This window comes from Pan troglodytes, chromosome 9 (genome assembly GCF_028858775.2).
Source record: "Pan troglodytes isolate AG18354 chromosome 9, NHGRI_mPanTro3-v2.0_pri, whole genome shotgun sequence".
Classification (NCBI taxonomy): Eukaryota; Metazoa; Chordata; class Mammalia; order Primates; family Hominidae; genus Pan; species Pan troglodytes.
Window position 1 is genome coordinate 98,478,141 of NC_072407.2, and position 22,870 is coordinate 98,501,010.

The following is a 22,870-nucleotide window of genomic DNA, read 5'->3' on the forward strand; positions in this document are numbered from 1 at the left end:
ATTCACATATAATGCTTGGGAAAAGTCTTCCAGTAAAGAAACCAGCTTACAACCCCTGATTCTCAAATTTCTTTGACCATGGAACTCTCTTTTCTGACATAACAACACCGTGTGAGACAATCTTCTCATTTTAAAAGATGGGCTAAGCCCTGGAGATGTTCTAAAGTTATTCATCATTTGGAACCACTTAATTATTGGATAGATATAGTTAATGTGAATGATTAAAACAATAATAACTTTTAGAAGATGTGAGAAATAATAAGCTGATTATTTAACAAAGACATGCCAATATTTTAGAAGATTATTCAGTCTGGATTTTAAAATCCTGAGAGGTTTGCTGCCCCCAACCCCCAAGCAGAGATTCAAAAACAAACTGTGTACCTTATATTGTTCTTTCCAACGACTTCTAGATACCAAGCTCTCTAGACGAGGCTGAACAAAGCGGTTATCCAGATAATGAAGAGATGTTAGCATATCTTTTGCATATGATTTTTGCCTTGTGCCATCTGTTCAGGGGATAAACAACAAAAAAAATCATTTTGTTAATTAGAAATATTTAAACTATTTAATACTTAAAAATTTCTTCCCAACTTGGTTGGAAGCATTTTAAATTAGGAAAAAAAATATTTAAAAAATCATTCCATCAGAACATTAAGGAAAAACAGGGTAGGCCGGGCACGGTGCCTCATGCCTGTAATCCCAGCACTTTGGGAGGCCGAGGTGGGTGCATTACGAGGTCAGGAGATCGAGACCATCCTGGCTAACACGGTGAAACCCCATCTCTACTAAAAATACAAAAAATTAGCCAGGCGTGGTAGCGGGCACCTGTAGTCCCAGCTACTCGGGAGGCTGAGGCAGGAGAATGGTGTGAACCCGGGAGGGGGAGCTTATAGTGAGCTGAGATCGTACCACTGTACTCCAGCCTGGGTGACAGAGTGAGACTCCGTCTCAAAAAGTTCCCTTTGTAAGCATGAAGCTTTAACATTACTTTCTGATAACAAAAAAAGTCAGATGAAAAAGTTTACCAAATTATCTTTTATTCTCTTATACAAAACTGACATGAATTAGCCCCTGAATTCCAGATAAAGTTCAAACTTCTGAATTTCAAAGCCGTCTACAATTGACTCCATTCTACTGATCCCATGGTAACTCCTTGTGTCAACAAATCAGAATACTCTTTTCTAGCTAGGCCTTTTCCTCATTCTTCTTTAGCATGCTACACTCATTACTGCCTTTCTGATTTGGCTCATAGTATATTCTCTATATACATCTGTCATCATATGAATTTAAGCTTTATTTTCTTGCCTTATTTGAAGTTTTATTAATTAATTTAACTAATAAATTTATCATGTTTCTTTAAATAATCACAAATTCAAACACCTTACCATAGCTTACAAAGCCCTTCTGTCCTCAGCCTACTCCTCTGAGCTCCTCTCTTTTCCCTCTCTCCTGTCTCATTCCACTTCAGCCACAAAGGCCTTCTAGTTGTTCTTGAACACACCAAACTTACTCTTTCCTAACGGCCTTAGCACCTCCTTTGCCCTCTGCTAAGCAAGTAATCCACGTATTACTTGCTCCCTTTGCTTCATTCAGGTTTCTGTTTAAAAGTTACCCCAAGAGGCCTTTTTTGACTAATCTAACTAGCAGATAACATAAACTTTACCTTCCCTTATTCTCGATCTTCTTACCCTATTTTATTCTTTTTTTACAAGAACTAATCACCACTGAAATCATATTATGTTATATTTTGTTTACTCATTTATTGTCTGTCTCTCCCATTAGACTATAAGTAACATGAGTGCAGGAATCTAATATGCCTTAAGTCACTGTCATATCCCCAGCCCTCAAATAATGCCTAGCTTATAGTAGACATTCAATAAATATTTGTTCAATATATTGTAAATGAAACCTTATTTGGCAATTAGTTATTCAACACAATATATTTATAGTCTATTAAATGCCAGATTCTGTGCTAGATGCAAGAGAAATGGGGATATATATAAATATAAATATATATGAATATATATAAATATAAATATATATAAATATATATAAATATAAATAAATATAAATATATACATATACATATATATAGATATATATACATATATATAAATATATATATGTATATATATCTATATATATTTATAAATTTGCTCCCACACTATGATAAGGGAAGAAAGCAAAAATACATTTTCAATACAACATGCAAAGTGCATATAAATGAGTACTATGAGTATTACCATACTCAGAATGATGGTGGCACAAATGAGAATGATAAATATTATGTGAATGGGTCATAGATAGATTCATAGTAGAAATGTTTTTACACTCACCTAAAACATCTGGGACAAAAAGGGATTCTATTCTAAGAAGAAACAGCATGGACAAAGGCACAAAAGCAGAAAACAGCATGGAACTTTTAATGAAATTCAGAGCTCAGAGAGGCTGGGTTTGGCACATGGGTATTAAGACACTCTGCTGTTTTAGGTGTTCTACTGTCAAATTCACTGTTAACTCCCTAAGGGAAAGGACCTGTCACAAACTTACCTTCCACATATCTCAGATAATGAACACTAACAAGCATTTTACATGAATGGAGTTTTGATGTAGTTGATCCTACAGGGAAAACATTGGAAGGTCTTACAAATGATCCTCATTGGTTTTGTTTAATCTACATAGTTTTAAAAGTGAGGTTGTTTTAAAATTGGAAAAAGAAATAAAAACCAATTGTTTCATTCATAGTATTAACTTACCATATAATGTTCCCAGAAAAGATTCATCTAAAGCATTGATCAGAAGAGCCTTCACAACTCTTTCAAAATGAGTATAGTGGTCACTAAAAGAATCTGAAATTAATTTCAAATAAATATTAGAACAGAGCAGACAAAATAATTTCTTGAATACAATAGATTCCATTCTCCACTGCTAAGAAATTAAAACTATAGATAGCACAAACAGCTTAATCATCCTAATTTTATAGCTTCCTCGATGACTTGTTTAGTCACGGAGCAAATCTCCATTTTCCAAACTTACTGGCTTCCAATCCAAAGTGTCTACTTGTAATTTCAAATCTTTACTTCCCAAACTTAAGAAAACTGTTCAGAGAATATTAAAATAAGTTGTAAAAAATAAAAATTATCCCTTGCACACCTATATTTAATTATCAATTTGACACTTAGAGTGACAGAACAAGAGAGAAAACCTCCAAAGACAGATTAATATGTCTTATTCTGTAAAACACGTTACATATGAAATTGTCCAGGGAACTGCTATCTTAGCCAGAACCCCAATGGCTACAAAAACTTCATTTCCCTTTTCATGCTGCCCCAGATTTAGGATTTTCTACATCAATTTAGAAAACTTGTCTATTTCCTTCCCCATACCACATATTTAAGCGCACTTCCTCGCTAACCAAATCTCACACATGACATCATCTGTTGTGACAGGCCAGGCAGTGGTTAAGAGAGAAGATTCCTACTATTCTCATTACTTTTGGATCAGGGTTTACTATGACTGTGGAAATGTTCTCTATCAACCACGACCCCTTCCTTGATCCAACAGTCACTGTAGAATACATGCCCTGCTCAGGGCACCTGTGAAGACATATTAAGGGCAGACTGAGTATTTCGAGAAATATAGAAGATGTCTGACAAGGGATTAAAGCAAAATAAGACCTATCATTAGCAACCATGGATAGATTTTGACTCTCCTTCCACTTGAAGTAAAAAGAAAGATGGGATTCAACATGGAAAACCCTCTTCATTTATATTTTAGTTACTCAAAAGGCTGTATAACTCTCTTTCAGACTTTAGGGTACATTTTAGTATGCATTCTTTTCTAAGGAAACACCTATAGAAGTGCTAAAGAGACAAAAATAAAGTAATAATAAAAATAAATGACAATAGCAGATCATTTGGCCATTAGCCTTTAGATGGCCTGTGATCAAAGGCAATAATCATGGCCTTTAATGAATATAATATTTTCTTAAAAATCAGTACAGCATAATTGAAAAATGAAATAATACTTCATTTTGTTACACAGGTAAACTCATGTCATAAGGGTCTGTTGTACTGATTATTTCATCACCCAGGAATTAGACCCAGTACCCAATAGTTATCTTTTCTGCTTCTCTCCCTCCTCCTACTCTCCACCCTCAAAAAATTAATATTGTTGACATTTTAAACATCTCTGCCAGATATGTTATAAGCAAGTAATAATGGTTATGAATTTATTTATTAGATAGATTTGTCTAATTTCATTTTGGATTGTAATTTATTTACATTGCCACTAGTGAATCTTATTAAAAATCTCTAAATAAATAAGTAAATAAATTTGGGGGACATGCAAACATTCAGACCAAAAAGAAAAAAAAAAGAAATAATACTTCAATAGAATTTAACTTTGACTAGACTGTTATCAAACTCTGGACATAATATAATATTGGGCAATTTTATTTGTGTTAAAATCCATCTGAACTGTATCTATAAAAGCATTTCTCAAATGGTATTAAGAGAAACTGGGACTATTAACAGATGTGTTGAGAAACAAATCAAATTCATCCCATGTGCACCTAAGTTTAACTATCATACAAATTGCATAGAATATTTCATCCTACTGAAGGTATCATTCTTGAATGTCCTTATGCCCAGTGCTACTCATTTGCTATAGAGTCTTGAGAACTAACTGCTGCTCTATTTCAAAGACCCTGAGAGGAAATTGAAAGGGCAGAGATCAAAATCATTTGAGAAGTCTTGTCCCTAACCATAAGATTCTTCTTTTATCAATGTATATCAGAATGTACTTCAAAAAAGTCAGGAAAAAGGCACCTATTTCGTTATGCTTGAGTAGACTGGTGGGTGGTGGTGGGATAATGCTCCTGGAATTTCAAATTGAAAAATAATATTACTGAGCAAAATATATGCCAGGCATCATTGTAAGCATTTACATGCATTGCTTTATTTTTCACAACAAGCCTGTGGGATACTACCATTATCCTAGATTCATTTCTGGTTGAGAAAACTGAAATATAGAGAGGATGAAAAACTTTCCTAAGACCAAACAGTAAGTTTCGGAACTAGGGCTGGAACCCCGTCTAACTCCAGATTTCATGTTCCTATCCCCTAGTTAAATATTGTTATACATGGTAGATTTGATATATGTCACAACACAAAATTTAGACTTGGATGGAAAACTGGAGAAAATAAAATTCAAATCTCCCATCTTAAGAAAAATGGCATTCTCAATGACAAAATAACTTATCCAAGGTGACATAACTAGACGGAGGCAAAATAAGGCTTAGAGCTCAGCTCTCCTTCAGAGCTTTTCTCATAGTGCTTTAATCCCTATATTGAATGAGCTTCTGTGGAATGTCCCAGGAATATTGTTTTAAACAATATTTTAAACATTTTAAATAAGTTTTCCCCATGACTATTTAAAAAACTGGAAAAAGTATTAAAGAGGAAACTATACTTGTGTTTATACATAACTTATTTTTTCTAAGGTAATCAATTTCCTTATAGCCAATCATTTGGTAGTCTAATCATTCTTTGTTGATTTCCATGTATCCTTTATCACATACTAATTTCACATATATGCCAAGATTTTTTTTCAAACCATCTGCCCTTCCTACTGGTCTGGCTGTCATTCTTTAGAATTGTTTTGCAAAGTTTAACCAAAAAAAACTAATTTCAGAAGAAATAACTTCTTGTTCTACGCATATTACCTTTCAGAAACATGCTTGTCTCTCCGCTTATTCATGTTTTCTGTTCTGTTTCACAGTAAAGTGTATTTTTTTAACCTATAAAGCCGTGCTTTTCTTTTTTTTTTTTTTTTTTTGAGCCGGAGTCTTACTCTTGTCACCCAGGCTAGAATGCAGTGGCACGATCTCGGCTCACTGCAACCTCCGCCTCCCAGGTTCAAGTGATTCTCCTGCCTCAGCCTCCTGAGTAGCTGGGATTACAGGCGCCCGCCACCATGCCTGGCTAATTTTTGTACTTTTAGTAGAGACAGGGTTTCTCTGTGTTGGCCAGGCTGGTCTCGAACTCCTGAACTCAGGTAATCCGCCCTCCTCAGTCTCCCAAAATGCTGGGATTACAGGCGTGAGCCACCGCGCCTGGCCTGCTTTTCTTCTTAATATTAGGCTTAGGAACTTTATTTTGGTTGCGATTGTAGATGGAATTTTTCCTGATTATATCACTTAAGTAATTATTGCTACTATACAAGAGAACCATTGAGATTTACATACTTACTGTGAATCTGGTGATTTTTCTGAGATCTTTTACCAATTTCAAAATAGTCAGATTCTCTTGGATATTTCTGGGAGATAAGCTTCCTGGGACACTACAGAGCTGGAGATGGACACTGTTAAAGGATTCCTGGACACTATCTCTGCTTTCTCCCACAACCCCCAGGAGGATGTGGTCTTGCTAGTGGTAAATTTATTTCAAGAACCAAGAGAATGTTTACAAATATTCGCTTAGGTAAAAGCATGTAGATTTTTGATGTACTTTCTTCTGGAATGGAGATATCAGCCTAGTGTATGAGGCAGAGGCAGAACAAGAAACTGATTTCTTTTTCTACTTTAACATATCTCCCCTCTCTTCACCCCTGTAGGGCAAAAAGAATGTGATGCAAGCCATGAAAAGATATGCTACATCTACTCCTGCTTTTAAAGTATTTATATCCCTTCTCTTAACTTCTGTATCCTTTGTTAAGTAAGTCAGAAACTTTTAGCTTATATGTGTGTACATAATACACACACACACACACACTATGTTCAAATAATGTCTTTTCTTTTTCAATAGTTATATTTCTTTTGTTTTCATGTCTTGTTGCATTTTTCAAAACATCTAGAACAAAGTCAGTAGAAAATATTTTTGTCATGTTCCTCATTTTAAGTATGCTGTTGTCTCTTGGTTTAAAATACTGTCATGTAAAGGACGTATGTTCCTATTACTAATTTTTTAACAACTGCTTTTCTTAAAAGCCAGGTATGGACATTGAATGTTACCAATGTTTCTCCTAGAATCTCAATAAATTATATGACTTTTTCTCTATTGATACATTAATGTAATATATTAATGACTTCTAATATTAAGCCATTTTTATAGTTCTAAAAAGAATGATTAGGGATCTTTTTCTTTATTCTTGTAATTACATAAACAGTTCATACATCTGTTTGCAAAACTATTTTCATCAATTTATTAGCAATGTGGGCCTCTTTAATCTGCATAAATGTGTTACGCATTATGAAAATACCTCAAGAATACTTTCTTCTATAATAACCTTGAATTCATATCTTATGTTTTCCCATCCAAAAATATGGTATGATTTTTAGTACATTCAAATTTTCTTTTACATATCTAACTAAAGTTATACAATTTTCTTCCTTTACATTTCCATTTGTTCTGTATTTCTGCCACTCCCTCCCCCAAATTTGTGAAATAGGGTCTTCGTTTGTAGTCCTTTATTATCTTCTCCTTTATAACTATTTTTTTCTTCTCTACCCTAGAACTTCTCAACTATCTCCTGTCATTCATGAGATTTTCTGTACTGTTAATTCTGCTATCTACTGCTTTCCATAGACTTTATTTCTGACTTTACATTTAAAAATTTGGGGCAATTCTTATTTTAGCTAGCTCCCTTTCACCTCAAATTGTTATCTCCTTATAACTTCTTTTTCATAGACTGCATAGCAAATGCTCTATAGCATTTTCTTGTTTCTTTTAATGAAACATTTTTCACAGTTATTTTCTTCCTCTGAGTCTACCTTTACCTTATACTGCAATAAATTTCACAGGTACTTTTTACTTATCCTAGAACAAGGGAAAGTTCTAAGATTTAATATTTAACATAAATGGTTCTGAGTCCGTTCTTAGGCCCACTCTTTATTGTGTTAATAGAATGATTTTCTTTAATTAGTAGATGGAGACTAAGTGGATGTTCACTTAGTCTAATTTCCAGTGTTCTAGCAAGGCACTAGTAGACCGAAATGTATTCTACTCTTATCTCTACTACTTGATTCTGTCACTCTGAATATATAATAGAGTACTGGATAAATAATATTTAGTATCCACAAATCTGAAGATTTTTCCTCTTTACCTGCATACAATATTTTTAGTGTGTGAACTATGTAAATGTGGCATGCAATGGACCACTATTTTGTCCCTCTACTCCCTACCATATCTTTTCCAAGAATTGTAGTTTCAGAATAAATATAAAGAGACACTAATAGGGATTGATAATAAAAGAAAAAGACTATGACTGTAGCAAGAGGGAAACTACCCTGTGGTGCATCTCTCAGAGCCAAATGGCAGATAGGAAATTACAAAATGTCTTCCTATAGGTAAGAATTGCTCACTTCAAAAAGGCAAGTACATGGACTACTGATTCCGATTGTCAACTGAAATACTGAATTTAGAGTTAGGAGATTTTCTCCCAAATTCTCATATGTTGAATATGATTCGTTGGCAGGAGAATGAATCTGGGAATACTAGCCTAATTACAACTTAACCCAAGTCGTAGAGTGGTGTTCATTATTCACCACATAGGTTACTGTTTTAATGAGAAAATGTAGTTTGATTTTCAAATGCAATTTTTAGAACATAATTCCCTGGCAAATTGAAAACTGTCTATATTAAATTTTATTTATTATATTTAGATATGGTATAAAATTGCTAAATATTAAAAATATCAACTCAATCATAAATTATCACTCTAGAATATGTGAATTTTTTTCTCTAATGTTTGAAAAAATCTGATGTCCAATATTTCTCTGAGTCTTGAACTGTAACATTCAGGAGTCTTTAGCCAATATGCTTATCTTAATCATCTATAGGAACTTAACAATGAGTTCCTATAATGTGTCACGAACTCTAATGGGTACTAGAAATATAGAAAAGGGAAGCTGGTTAACTATTTAGGTTTTGTTTTTGTTTTTTGGAAGTAGGGGCACCCACATGGCTTGTTTTATTGAGCTTTACTACTTTATATACCATAAAATTCACTCTTTTTGGTGTACAGTTCTATGGCCAATGCATAAAATTACATAACCAACACCAAAACAGTTCTATCACCACCCAAAACTCCTTCATATTACCTCTTAATCATTCAGTTTTGTTCCTATTGAGCCTGAGATGTCTGAAAGTCTGATAACAATCTTCAATAAGATAAAAACAAATTAGGCTTTATGTTCAGGAAAAATCTTGGCTAGAGATAAATGTTTGAGAATTTCTGCTTAACGACTGGACTGAAGTAATGGGAAAGAGACTGCCCAAACCCGCAAGCAAAATGAAGATAGTTGAGGATGGAACCCCTGGAAACATCAAAATTTACATGGTAAATAGTAATAGAGGAAAGGAATATCACAAACGGAAATGCAAGAAAAGTAGGGTACCACAGAAAGTAGAAGAGCATTCTGAAAGTGAGAGTGGTCAATGGTAGTAAAGTACATGACAATACCTGGTTAATATAAGAACTAAAGGTATTTTGGCAATTAGGAGGGTATCAATAACTTCAGTAAGAACAATTTCACTGGACTGACACAAGCAAGAGCCTGAATACAGTGCTTTGTAGAGTTACTGGGAAATGGGAACAAAAAGATAAAATTTAAAATAGTAGCTAATGGAACATGCCAACTCAAAGGAGGAAAGGCATGAACTTGGTTACAAGTTGAGGAAAAAGAGTTTGTAGGGATAAAACCATTGAAAATAAAGAGAACTGAGTAGATAATAGAGCCGAATGAGAAGCTGTAATTAAGAATACACAAGATAAAATATGTTGCATAAAAACATATACATCTTCCTGAGGTAGAGATGCTCAGTATTAACAGGAAGCCTCAGTATTTAAAGGAAACCTCCTCATATTTACCTAAATGAGTTGAAAACTTATGTCCATAGAAAAACCTGCACATGAATGTTTATAGCAGCTTTATTCACAATTGCCAAAACTTGTAAGCAACCAAGATGTCTTTCAATAGGTGAATGGATGAACAAAACTGTGGTACATCCATACAATGAAAAATATTCAGCGATAAAAAGAAATGCGCTATTAAGCCACATTTAGACATGGAGGAAACCTAAGTGCATATTATTAAGTGAAAGAAGACAATCTGAAAAGTTATATGCTGTGTGATTCCAACTATATGACAGTTTGGCAAAAGCAAAACTATGGAGAGGGTAAAAACATCAGTGATTCAGAGGAGGGAGGAAAGGAGAATGAATTAGAGCACAGGGCATTTTGAGGACAATGAAACTACTCTGTATGATAGTGTAATGGTAGATACATGTCATTACACACTTTTACAAAACCCATAAAAGGTACTAAAAAATGAGCCCTGTTGTGAAGTATGAACTACAGTTAATAACTGTACCAACAGAGGTACCAAACTAATAAAAGAGGTTAATAATAGGGGAAACTGTGTATGTGAGGAGGTATATTTGAACTCTGTACATTCCATTCAAATGTGCCCTTAAAAAAAACAACTAAAAGGTGTAGAGAAGTTGAAGTTCCCATATGCTAGCCTTTTATTTCCATTAATTGGCAGGAGTTGATATGAGTGGGCATCTCTCAGCAAATGTTCCATCACATTCTAGATAACCCAAAATAGGATATCTCCTAATTGAGTATCCCTGTAATTTAAATGTCCAGGTGGCAAGTGAACCAATGCCTACTGATATAAGGAAAACAGTCATTAACTTGCAGTGTAGAGATAACTGTAACTGGCATCTCTATAACTGCCAAATTTCTTGAAATTTGATTCATATCTCAAAATCCACTATTTTATTATAAATCATGAGATATAAATCAAGTCATGTCATGCTTTATTTTAGTCAATATGGCCTTTTCTGAAATATTTGGAAAGAATGCACTCAAAGAAAAAAAATAAAAGTATATCCATCCAACACCTTGTTCCTACCAGAGCTGTAAAACATCATAAAAACAATCTTTGAAATTTTGTAGAATTATAGGAATCATAATAATAATAACTTAAATATATCCTACATTTTCAGGTTCCATGATTTATATTTTCATGTAAGTAACGTCCTATCTCTGATAGGTTTCACTGTTTGAGAGAAGCTTCAAAAAGTCTGATAAAACCAATGGTTCTCAAAGTGTTTGTCCGCAGACCCCTGATAGTGCCCAAGTCCATTTAAGGAAATCTGTGATTTCAAGTAATAACAATATTATTTATTTGCTTTTTTCACTGTGTTGACATTTTCATTGATGATGTAAAAGCAGTGATGGGTAAGGCAGCTGGCCCCTTAACTTGAATCATGGCAGTAGCATCAAACTACTAGTAATCATTACTGTCATTACCACTATGCACTCACAGTAAAAAAGCCACTTTCACTTAAGAATGTCCTCGTTGAAGCAGTAGAACTATTAACTGTGTTAAATCTTGAATCTGAAGTACACATCTTTGTAGTACTCTATAGGATGAAATGGAAAGCGCATAAAAAGTACTTATACTGCATACCAAAGTACAATGGTTGTTTTGAGGGAAAAACACCTGTGCAACTGTGTGTGCCGGGGGAAAGCCTCATTTTTCATGAAATACCATTTTTATTTGAAAGAAAGAGTGACAAGCTCTGGTTATTCAGACTTGGGAATCTGTCAGACTTTTCTCAAAAAAGAACAAAGTAAGCCTGTCAGTTCAAAAAGAACAATTCAGTGTTTTGTCGCCAACGAAAACAATCAAGTTTTAAAGCAGAAATTAGAATTTTGAAAAACTTGTTTGTGCTATTCTGAGCCTGACAGCTTCTCAATACCTGAGAAATATTCTCATGGGATTGGTGGTGATATTAATGAATATAATTAAAAATATATATATAATGAAATATGTCAATATTTTGGAGGATCTGTATCATCCAGTGAACCAGTATTTTCCAAATGACTGATGCATTTTATCACAAAATCATGCATGGGGAAATTATCTATTTAAACTGCACGACAGACCAATGGTTGTAATGCAAGTACTAAAAGTTCATTTATATGGTTTTGAATTCCATATTATCTTTAAGAAAACAGTATCATTTGTCAAATTTTGGCATAGTATCAAATGAGAATATCAACAATTATTTTAAAAATACTATTAAAATACTCCTCCCTTTTCCAGCTACCTGTGTGAGGCAAAATTGTTTTCATACACTTCAACCAAAACAACATGTCACAACAGACTGAATGTAAAAGCAGATATAAGAATCTAGCTGGCTTCTATAAGCTAGATATTAAAGATTTACAAGAATGTAAAACAATGTCATTTATCACATTTTGGGGAAAAATATAGTTACTTTTCATAAAATTGTTATTTACATTAATGTAATAAATTTACTAAGGATTATTTTAAATGAATTAATAAATATATTTTAAATTTCTGAGTTTTGATTTCTACAATGGTAAATATTGACAGGCATAACTCATTGAAGTAAAGGCATGTTGGGGTTAATAATTTTAAAAAATGTAAATGGTTCCTGAGACCACTGGAATAAACTATTAAACTGACAAGGTTATCTGAAAATGAAACCACAGTTTCTAGTCAATGATTTAGAACATGATATTAAAAGGCTAATTTGATACTTGATAAAATATCATAAGAACAATTCATGAAACATTTTCTTAATATTGAACTTACAAAGAGAATTCTGTTTTACTAATTTCAGTTGTGATGTAGTCAATTTTTCTCCTTGTTGGTTTTTATTCTCTTCATCACCCTCCTCATCTTGCACTACAAAGTCATCGATAATATAATCATCTCCATCTTCATCAGATTCATAATTATCCTCTTCTTCCTCCTCATCAACTTCATCACTGCTTGGGCAAGATTCCTTTTCAGAGTCCTAATTAAATTAAAATAAATGCTTCAGTAAATGGTGCTATTAAAACGGTAAGCATCGATATAAAATTAAAAGATTAAATCTGACAGCAAAAAAATGATCCATAGTAATTAACTTCATATTTTAAAGTTAAAAATAAATAATTTTGTCATATTAAATGCTGAACTTTTGAAATTATTAAGAAGAATATACCTTGGTTAAGTGATGTAAAATGTTTAAAATGGACATTAGAATTATAAGAAGTTAAAAACAAGAAAGATCATATAAAATAACAAATAGTCTTTCAATTTTAAAAAAGGATGGACTGAGGCTCATGATAAAACAGTATATTATGTACAATAGTGTAATCAAACATGTTCAAGAATACTTGATTAAAAAATAAATTCTAGAATTACTGAGAAATGAAACGGACTCAGCACTTTTTTATAAAAATTAAATACTTTAAGAAAAAAACTGAAAAACAATAACAAATCCAACAAAATATAACACACCTCAAAATCTCTACCACTATTGCGTCTCTGACGAGATCTTTGTTTTGAGAGTTCTTTGAGCTTCTGAAGTTTTTCTCGCTTTCGTGCAGCTAATGTTTTTTCAGGAGTCTTTTGCTCCATTTCCACTGAAGAACCTTCATCTTCAACCACTCTACGGGGACGTTTAACACCTACTTTTCTAACTAGGATATCGCTGTCATCACTCTCATCACTGTCACACATCACAGAGGATAGCCTTTTTCTTTTTCCTCGCTTGATGTCTTCTTCTTCTAAATCATCCTCTATTATTTGTCCAGTTTGTTTGTTGAGATCATTATCCTCTTGACTTAAATGTTTTTCCTGATCATCCTCTATTATTTGTCCAGTTTGTTTGTTGAGATCATTATCCTCTTGACTTAAATGTTTTTCCTGATCTTGTAAGTCAATATTCCTATGTTTGATCTTGTTCGTTTCCTCTTCATATGTTGAACTGTTGCCAGAGTTAATGAGACACTTACTGTCATTTCCTTCACTTTGAATTTTACTTAAGTTGAGCTCTCTTTCACTTCCTGGTGTTTTATTACAATCAGGTCCCTTGTTACTATCAAGCTCTTCATCATTTTCAAAACTTTCATCACTATCAAGCTCTTCATCACTATCAAATTCTTCACTATCAAGCTCTTCATCACTATCAAGTAATTGTGAGATACTACTTCTTTTAGTTCGCCTCCAATCAACTCGAGATTTCTGCTCAGGCACGTGACTCTTAGAATTTCTCCTTGTTTCATGTCTTCTAACATGTATCATTTTCACTTAAGCTTCTATAAAATAAAGTTGTTAGGAATATAACAGTGATAACCAGATTAGAGCAATGAATGCATTTATGGTACAAATTATATTTATTTGGCTTTATTTAATGGTCCACAAACACAAAATCACATGAAATATCTGAGTGAAGATGGTAGAACATTAATTTAACAAATAATTTACTGAATGCCCATGAAATAATTATATGAACATCTACTCTGAATTATGTTGTATGTTGTGCTGCAAGGGATACACAGAAAAATCATGGTGCTGTCCTTCAGAAGATTATTATCTATATGTAGAACTAAAATATCTAAAACATATAATAATTAAGAAAATTTCAAGGTAATATTTAGTATCAAATGAATAACATAAATAACTGCAAGAGAAGTGGAAAGATGCAGGGAGATCAGTAAGGCAAGTGCTTCACTTTATCTTGAACAGATGTGATCTGATAGCATTCTGAAGGATTCATTGTATTTGAACAGAAAGAACGAAAGAAAAAGGGATGTCAGGCAAGTAATATGGTAAGGGCAAACTCTGGCTTTAAGAAAGAAGATTGTATGTTCAGTAAATAAGCGTGGCTTAAAATGTATAAAAAAGAGTTTTATGCTGGAAAAAAGGAGAAAAGAATAGAAAACTGAATGGGATTACCAGGATGACTCACCCTGTAGGCAAAGGATTCTGAATAGAGAAATGATATAAAGTATAAAAGATCAATTTACACGAAGAAAGTTATAAAGTAACAAATGACACAAAGAAGACAGCCGTGAAAAATTGAGAGATAATATATCCACTAAGATTGTAGCCTCTTTATACCTTAGTAAAATGGGAGTGGCTTTCCCCTCAAAGTTAAAGACACAATATAACCAATAGAAAACTTAACTAACAATCCAATAATGTAGTTAAGTGAATAAAACAAGTAAGTTCCACGGCAAAGCAGAGTGTAGTATTGGGAAGGAAAACAAAAGCTGTCAGTTTATCATTTAGAAAAGAATGAATTCCATTAAAATTATCACAAGTATATATTAAAAGAACAATTAGTGACAGGTAAGATAACTAGAAAAAATAACATATGTAGTTCTGTGGTTGTTAGAGAATAGAAATATGACAATGTAATGAGACTGACCTCAAACTACATGTGTTAGAGGTATATATTGAACTGACAGCTATCCCCACCAAAGAAATCACCTTATGAGGCTGATTATTCCAATATTTCCACCACAGCACAGAATATTCCTGGAGTCTTTCTATAAACCACACACTATAAAAAATCTAAAAATATGAAAATAATCACACTTCATTTTTTATCCCAAACAGTGACTTTAACACCCACTTCATTCACTTGTCTCGGTTATAAGGACCTGTTAGCAGCTTGCAGAAATGAAATCCAACTTAAGAAGATGAGAATTAACTACCATTAAAAATATTCAAAAAATGTGCTGTGAATTCTGAAGGTAATTACAAAAATTCAATGCCAAAAATTTTTTGAGCAATGGGAATCTTACTGGACTACGTTTCCAGCTTTCCAAAAGGATTACTTTTTTCCTATAGATTGTGGAAGAGAGGATACAGCTCATTTAATTGTACAAATTCTGGTATGTTTATACGGCAATAAGACTTTCTGTATAATGGTTAACACCTCATGTAAAATCAGAACGGGGGCTGCCAAAATTATACAGCAGAAATTATAGCGTGTAGGATGAAATATAACTTTTATTTTTTTAAGAGATAGGTCTTGTCCTGTTGTCCAGGCTGGAGTGCAGTGGCATGATCATAGATTACTGCAGCCTTGAACTCCTGGGGCTCAAGCGATATGTTTCGATTTTTAAATTTTTTGTAGAGATGGAGGTCTCACTATGTCCTGATCTCCTGACCTCAAGTGATCCTCCCACCTTGGCCTCAGTGCTGGGATTACAGGCATGAGCCATTGCCCAAAGTATAACCTTATGTCAGTAATTGCTATAAAATATAATCAGCATTGTAATAGCAATCTAACAAATTCTGGTCAACAGGGCAGTCTGCTATTTGAAATTACCCTTGGGTTGCATCTTACAAAAGGCTTATATTAAAATCAGCAAAGATGAAAATTGTGTGTAGTCAAAATTACCCTTTAAAAAAATCTCTATATTAAAGTATGGTTTTGTGTACACTATACTACGTTACAATACGTCCACCCAGTTTCTCCTCCAGGTTTTAAGCAGCTTACTGTTTCTTTGGTTAAGCACCACACGAACTAGGCATCTTACATTTTTAAGCCGTATAGTACAAAAAAGTATTTGTAAACACATAAATTTGCGTAAGCTAAGTGTGCATATGTGCACGTGTAGTATATCACATTGTAATAACAAAGCATGGCTTTCTAATAAACCTGTTTGAATTGGGAGAAATAATGAAAAAACATTTATGAAAACAATGACAAATATGGTTGCAGGAGATACACTAAAGCAAATATGGACAGTAAAGAACATTAAAGTTAACGATGATTTTTATTAGTACCCCAAAGCAAATTCATATACACTAGATGATTATCTTACAAAACTATAACATGCCCAGAATGTCAGTTATTTATCATGAAACAGGTGATTCCTATGACAATGGTGGAAATGATTAAGAATCACACTATTAAAAACTTATGACTGCACAGTTCAGCCATAAAAGAAACTTTAAGTTTTTAGTGCATTTTCACATTGATTTTTAAATCCTGACAATGATCCTAGAAGGAAGATATCTATTTTTATGTGTAAATATCAAAGCCAAGGACATAGAGTTTAAATGACTTACCGAAGATCACGCAGCTTGTTAGTGACAGAGCAGGGATTAGAAACCGGGTCTCTTGATTCCCCGTCCAGTGCCACACAATCACGGCTGCCAATATCACATTTGTACAAGATAGTAAAAATTAAGCCTTTAAAAATCATTATTTTTATCTCTCATTCATGCTGTATTTTAGTTTCAGAAAAATAACGATTAAAATGGTTTAGAGTTTACAAATATGCTTTTTAAAAAAATTATGTAACCGAATTTGACTGCACATGAGTTAGGCCAGAAACTTCTGTAAATTATTATCCACCAGGCAAGAAAAGAGTATTTGCAGACTTCCCTCTATCATCTTATTAATAACACCAATTGCAAAATTCAAAGGAGTCCCCAGTGAGCCCAAAAGTAAAATTTCAAAGAAAGGCAGTCTCTGATGAGAAACATATTTTGGAAAACTGCAGAATTCGAATGCCTGAGGCAGCATCTTTTATTTAAACAAAATAAATCAGGTTTCATTGGACCAACTGCCAAATTGCCAGGGTCTCTCATATTTCGAAATGACCATTTATATCAGTAAGGTAAAAAAATTCTGTTACTGAAAAGGAAAGACAATTTGAATATGTTTGGCTCTTCTTTTTAAATTGTAGATAGCTTCACTATATTAGCTGGGATGGGAAGAATGATAACGGAGGGAAAAGGTGAGTGAACCTCGGAAGAGAAATGTGAAGGAAAGCTAGTTTGATGGGTAAGATACCTCTTGGTCTTCCGAATCTACTCAAAAGAGAATCCATGCAAATGAATGTTACTTCTGTATATGTTGAATATACACTTAATTTCCTGAAATGAGAATTTTATCGAGCTTCTGTAATGATACCTTACCTTTAAGCAAAGAGAAAAACAGAGACTCCAAACAGAAAGCATTAAATAAGTGAATGAAGATGATCAATACTATCACATCTTTGTGTTTCATGGTTAATATAAGATGCACATACATAGCTATGTTATCTGCCAAAGAATATATATTAAAGACAATAATCCATATTGCTTGTGTTCTTTCTCTAACACAGTACCTCTATAGCTAAAAGTACTTTGATGATGCCACTTGACTTTCTCATCAGAAGAAATATAGTTCCTTCTAAACTTTCAGGTTAATTCATACTCAAGAAAAGATTCATTCTAGAAATCACCTACTTGCTGTATAAACAATGCAGGTGGTAGATAACACTTTACAGATTTGAAAGGCAGTGGAACCCCAGGTCATTATTTGAAATTCTACCGGGAGGGATCCATTCTTGGGTGTAAAACATCACTCCTCTTCGATGTTTTCTTTTATATGGCAGTTTGGAGAGCAAAGATTAATAAGCCGAAAAACAATTATTGAATATCTACCAAAATGCAAGGACCTGCTAGGAACTGTGCTGCCACCATTTCAAATAAACATGGTCTCTGCTTCCAAGGAGCTCACAATCTGATGAAATTACTAGGGACACCAAAAACAAGCCAGCATAATACACGATTTGAGGGCTACAGTGTATGATTAAGATCAAGTTCTTATCACATTGCTATGAATAAATTTATCGTAGTTCTTCTATTGGCAGGAAAACAAGACAGAACATGACAGAAATAGGATATAAGAAAATAAACATAAAGAGAGGAAAGCCTATTTCCCCCACTTAGAATCACAGTCCAACAGTCCACAATTTCGCAAAGTGGATCCTGCCAGCATGGTATCCGGGATAACTATATTATTCATTAAAATCCGTTAACAATGAAGGTTAATGCAGCAGGAATGAGTGGTAGACAGAGGAATAGATCCTCTCAGGAATTAACACCCGGAAGGGTGACTTTCATGATTACAAACCTCTTTGGCGGGACGCAGGAACCCAGCGCCCGCTAGCCCACTAGTCCGTCACTCTGCCTCCAGGAGGGAGGGGCACAGTAGCTAGGAAACCGGACCCTCAGGCCAAGCTTCGCGATGACGCGCGCAGGACGACAGAAACCCCCAGACCCCAAAAGAGCTCTGCACCGAGAAAACAATTACAAGGGTCTGGAAAGGCCAGAAACCCGAGAAATCACCAACCGAGCTCCCTACATCAGTTCCAAGCACCTCCCCAAGGCGGAAATAACGGGCACCGCGCCCACTGCAGCTCAACTGAGGAGGAGGGCTAGAGGCGCATTCTCCGGCCCACCCAAAGAGCGCCCGCGGGAATTTTTCTCTGAGTCCGCGAGGAGGCACGGCTTCCCCCGCCCCTCCCATAAACCATTAGCACCGGGAGCGCGAGCGAGTCCCAGCCGGGAGACAGCCCCGCACCACCCTCGCGCTCTCACCTTTCAAAGCGCCTCCGCCTCTGCCTCCGCCTCCGCCCCCGCCCCGGCAACCAGCTCATGACAAGCGATGCTCCTCCCCCCTTCCGGGGACCAAGGGAAGTCCCGCCTCTGGGTGGGGCGAGGGGTGGGGCCAGGCGGCGGGAGGGATCATCTTCCGGGAGCGTGGCTAGGGGCGGAGCGACTGCCGCGCGATAGTCAGGGAGCTGTGCGGGTCCTGGTTGCAAGAGAGGTGGGGAGAGGGGCCTGGCGGGTTTTGAGGGACGGGGAGGACTGTCCCGGCTAAAGCTGGCGCGGGAAACTGGGGCTGCGCGGCGGGAGGGCCCTGCTGCTGGGGAAGGAATCTAATATATCCGTTCCCCTGAGGAAGGGTGCCAGTCCTTGACTCCTAGGCTCTTCGGCTCTCTGCCGTAACTTTGGGGTGTGGCAGGGGTTAGTGACGCGCGGTTACCCGGGATCTGGACGTGCAGGAGGTTCGTGGACACAATGGGGGTATAGTCTTTCTCACGGCTGCTGGGGTAATAAAACACATGCTTTTAATCCGGATTATCCGCGGTGACATGGGGCCTCCGCTACTGCCCGTATAAGTTAAAGAAAGGCCTGTTCTCTCAAACTTCCTCCTCTTTCACCTTCTTCTGCAGTCTATTTGCCAGCCAACCCCAGCCCGGGAGGGGATCAGGGCCACCAGGTTGCTGGTAAGGATGAAAGACTGAGTGTGTTAAGACTGTTAAAGTGAGCCTGTGTAAGAGAAGGAAGGATTTTGTGGATTGCTACATTGTGAGTGTGGGGTGAGTCCCAGAACCTCGCTATGTCGGGGAAACGGAAGCGTGTGGTGTTGACTATTAAAGATAAGCTTGATATAATAAAGAAACTTGAAGACGGAGGTTCTTCCAAACAACTGGCAGTGATTTATGGAATTGGTGAAACAACAGTTCGGGATATAAGAAAAAATAAGGAAAAGATTATAACTTATGCAAGCAGTTCTGATTCCACAAGTCTTTTGGCCAAGAGGAAATCTATGAAGCCATCCATGTATGAGGAATTGGACAGGGCAATGCTGGAATGGTTCAACCAGCAAAGAGCAAAAGGGAATCCCATATCTGGACCAATTTGTGCAAAAAGGGCAGAGTTCTTCTTTTATGCTTTGGGAATGGATGGTGATTTTAACCCCTCTGCCGGTTGGCTAACTCGTTTTAAGCAGCGGCACAGCATTAGAGAGATTAACATTAGAAATGAAAGATTAAATGGAGATGAGACTGCGGTGGAAGATTTTTGTAATAACTTTCGAGATTTTATTGAACGAGAGAATTTACAGCCTGAACAAATCTACAATGCAGATGAAACTGGACTCTTTTGGAAGTGCTTGCCTTCTAGGATTTCAGTAATCAAAGGTAAATGCACTGTCCCTGGGCACAAATCAATTGAAGAAAGAGTCACAATCATGTGTTGTGCCAATGCAACAGGTTTACACAAACTTAAACTTTGTGTTGTGGGGAAAGCAAAGAAACCTCGCTCCTTTAAATCAACTGACACCTTAAACCTGCCAGTCTCTTATTTCAGCCAAAAAGGTGCATGGATGGATCTTTCCATTTTCCGACAATGGTTTGATAAAATTTTTGTGCCGCAAGTTCGAGAGTATTTAAGATCTAAAGGCTTGCAGGAAAAGGCTGTGCTCTTGTTGGATAATTCACCAACACATCCAAATGAAAATGTCCTAAGGTCAGATGATGGCCAAATATTTGCTAAATATTTACCACCTAATGTGGCCTCATTGATTCAGCCTTCAGATCAGGGAGTCATAGCAACGATGAAGAGAAATTATCGTGCAGGTCTTCTCCAGAACAACTTGGAAGAAGGTAATGACCTGAAATCATTCTGGAAGAAGCTAACTCTGTTGGATGCACTTTATGAAATAGCAATGGCATGGAACTTAGTAAAACCAGTTACCATTAGCAGAGCATGGAAGAAGATTCTCCCTATGGTAGAGGAGAAAGAGAGCCTGGACTTTGATGTTGAAGATATTTCTGTGGCTACTGTGGCTACCATTTTACAACACACCAAAGGATTGGAAAATGTGACTACTGAGAACCTTGAAAAATGGCTTGAAGTAGACAGTACTGAACCAGGCTATGAAGTGTTAACTGATAGCGAAATCATCAGAAGAGCACAAGGCCAGGCAGATGAATCCAGTGAAAATGAGGAGGAGGAAATAGAACTAATTCCAGAGAAACATATTAATCATGCAGCTGCTCTCCAGTGGACTGAAAATTTATTGGATTATCTAGAACAACAAGGTGATATGATTCTACCTGATAGACTGGTAATACGTAAACTTCGAGCCACCATCAGAAATAAACAGAAGATGACAAAGTCAAGTCAATAATGTCATTTCAATTTTATTGTTCTGCTCATTGTGTTTGTGACAAACTCTTTGCAATATGGCTTAATTTTCTTTGTGTTCTGAATTCTCAACTTGGTCCTGTGAAATACAGGCACAAAATGTATCTGAAGTGGTTTGAGGATTATGTGTTTTCATCATCTGTGTCTTTTGTCCTTTTATTTGTACAGATAATCAGAAGATGATACTGAAGAGATATAAATTACATGTACACATGTATTCACTTTTTAGAATCTGCAATTATACCTTCTATAACAGTGGCATTCCCTAAATTTTCTAGTGAAAGTTAGAGATAACTGAACAGACTGAAGCACTTTTCTGAAATCTTTTGCTTGATTTATGAAGGCTGCCATAGTTATCTTTTCTTGTGTTAACCATCTTAAATGATGTTTTGTATATTTTAATAGACTGATAGGATGAGAAAGATTTATATTATTAGATTTCAGGATGATTTATAATAATTCAAAAATGAAATTCAATAATGGGGAAATAATTATGAATTATAGAAATTATTTAGAAATCATGCCTCCGTTCTCTTACATTTGTGTGGGTTGCAAGAGGGGGAGATTATTCTGGAAATGAAGTAAATATGGGAAGTTATTGCCAAATGAGAGAGAAACTATGGGAAAGCTGATCTATAAAGAGGCATTCTGATCAATTCATTTGTAGGAAACTGGGAAATAAAAACCTCGGGAACTTTAGGTTATTTATACAAAGGGAATAAATAGGCTGATTTTAATTTGGTAAGTTGATCTTTTTATTATGAATTTGGTAATAGTATAGGTTTATTATTTATTCATCTAATTTTATAGTACAGGTTTTGTAATGTTACATGTGATGATATGAGCTCCCACCTTATATGGGGGAACATCTTGGGAATTTGAGATTTAATAATTTTTTTTTTTTTTTTTTAGTGTTTTTACTGCATACTCACAAATGTTGTCTATAATTTGAAAAATATTGTCATATCTGGCCCTTTGATGAGAAAAGGAAATTACAATAATAAAGTTTTATGATTTTAAATAAGTCATATGTTTGTATCCTGTTTTATGAAGAAAGCAGAAATAATTACTGAAAGTGCCAGACACTAAGGAATATTATTGTTTATTATTTTAATACATATAAAAAGGGATTAATCTGCTAAAATGTAATCTAAATCAGAATTTTGATAAATTTTTTTTGTAAACTAAGTATGTTTATTCAAGACATTGAAACTACTTTGCACATATGAATATTAATGTAACTTGTAATTTAAAAGTAAAGTGTTTCCATGC

At 35.2% G+C, this 22,870-nt stretch overlaps 2 protein-coding genes across 13 annotated transcripts in view; one reads left to right on the plus strand and one right to left on the minus strand.

The window, feature by feature from the left end:
* CCDC82 (coiled-coil domain containing 82) overlaps positions 1 to 19,616 on the minus strand; it is a 37,546-nt gene extending 17,930 nt beyond the window's left edge. For 2 of the 12 annotated variants that reach the window (XM_016919908.4, XM_063782606.1), the window contains exons 1-7: positions 19,202 to 19,289; positions 16,898 to 16,981; positions 15,305 to 15,388; positions 13,328 to 14,127; positions 12,635 to 12,839; positions 2,757 to 2,849; positions 382 to 506 (exon numbers count right to left, since the gene is read on the minus strand). In XM_016919908.4, coding sequence (XP_016775397.1) covers positions 382 to 506; positions 2,757 to 2,849; positions 12,635 to 12,839; positions 13,328 to 14,113 — 1,209 coding nt within the window. In that variant the 5' untranslated portion in view covers positions 14,114 to 14,127; positions 15,305 to 15,388; positions 16,898 to 16,981; positions 19,202 to 19,289. 12 annotated transcript variants of the gene reach the window in all.
* JRKL (JRK like) lies at positions 19,338 to 22,622 on the plus strand. Its single transcript, XM_016921850.3, has 2 exons — positions 19,338 to 19,430; positions 19,840 to 22,622. The coding sequence occupies exon 2, from the start codon at positions 20,007 to 20,009 to the stop codon at positions 21,579 to 21,581; it is 1,575 nt and encodes a 524-aa protein (XP_016777339.1). The 5' UTR covers positions 19,338 to 19,430; positions 19,840 to 20,006; the 3' UTR covers positions 21,582 to 22,622.
* Positions 22,623 to 22,870: the final 248 nt, after the last annotated feature.

Coding starts and splice junctions, on each gene's coding strand:
- JRKL (XM_016921850.3), top strand. CDS start 20,007: ATGTCGGGGAAACGGAAGCGTGTGGTGTTGACTATTAAAGATAAGCTT.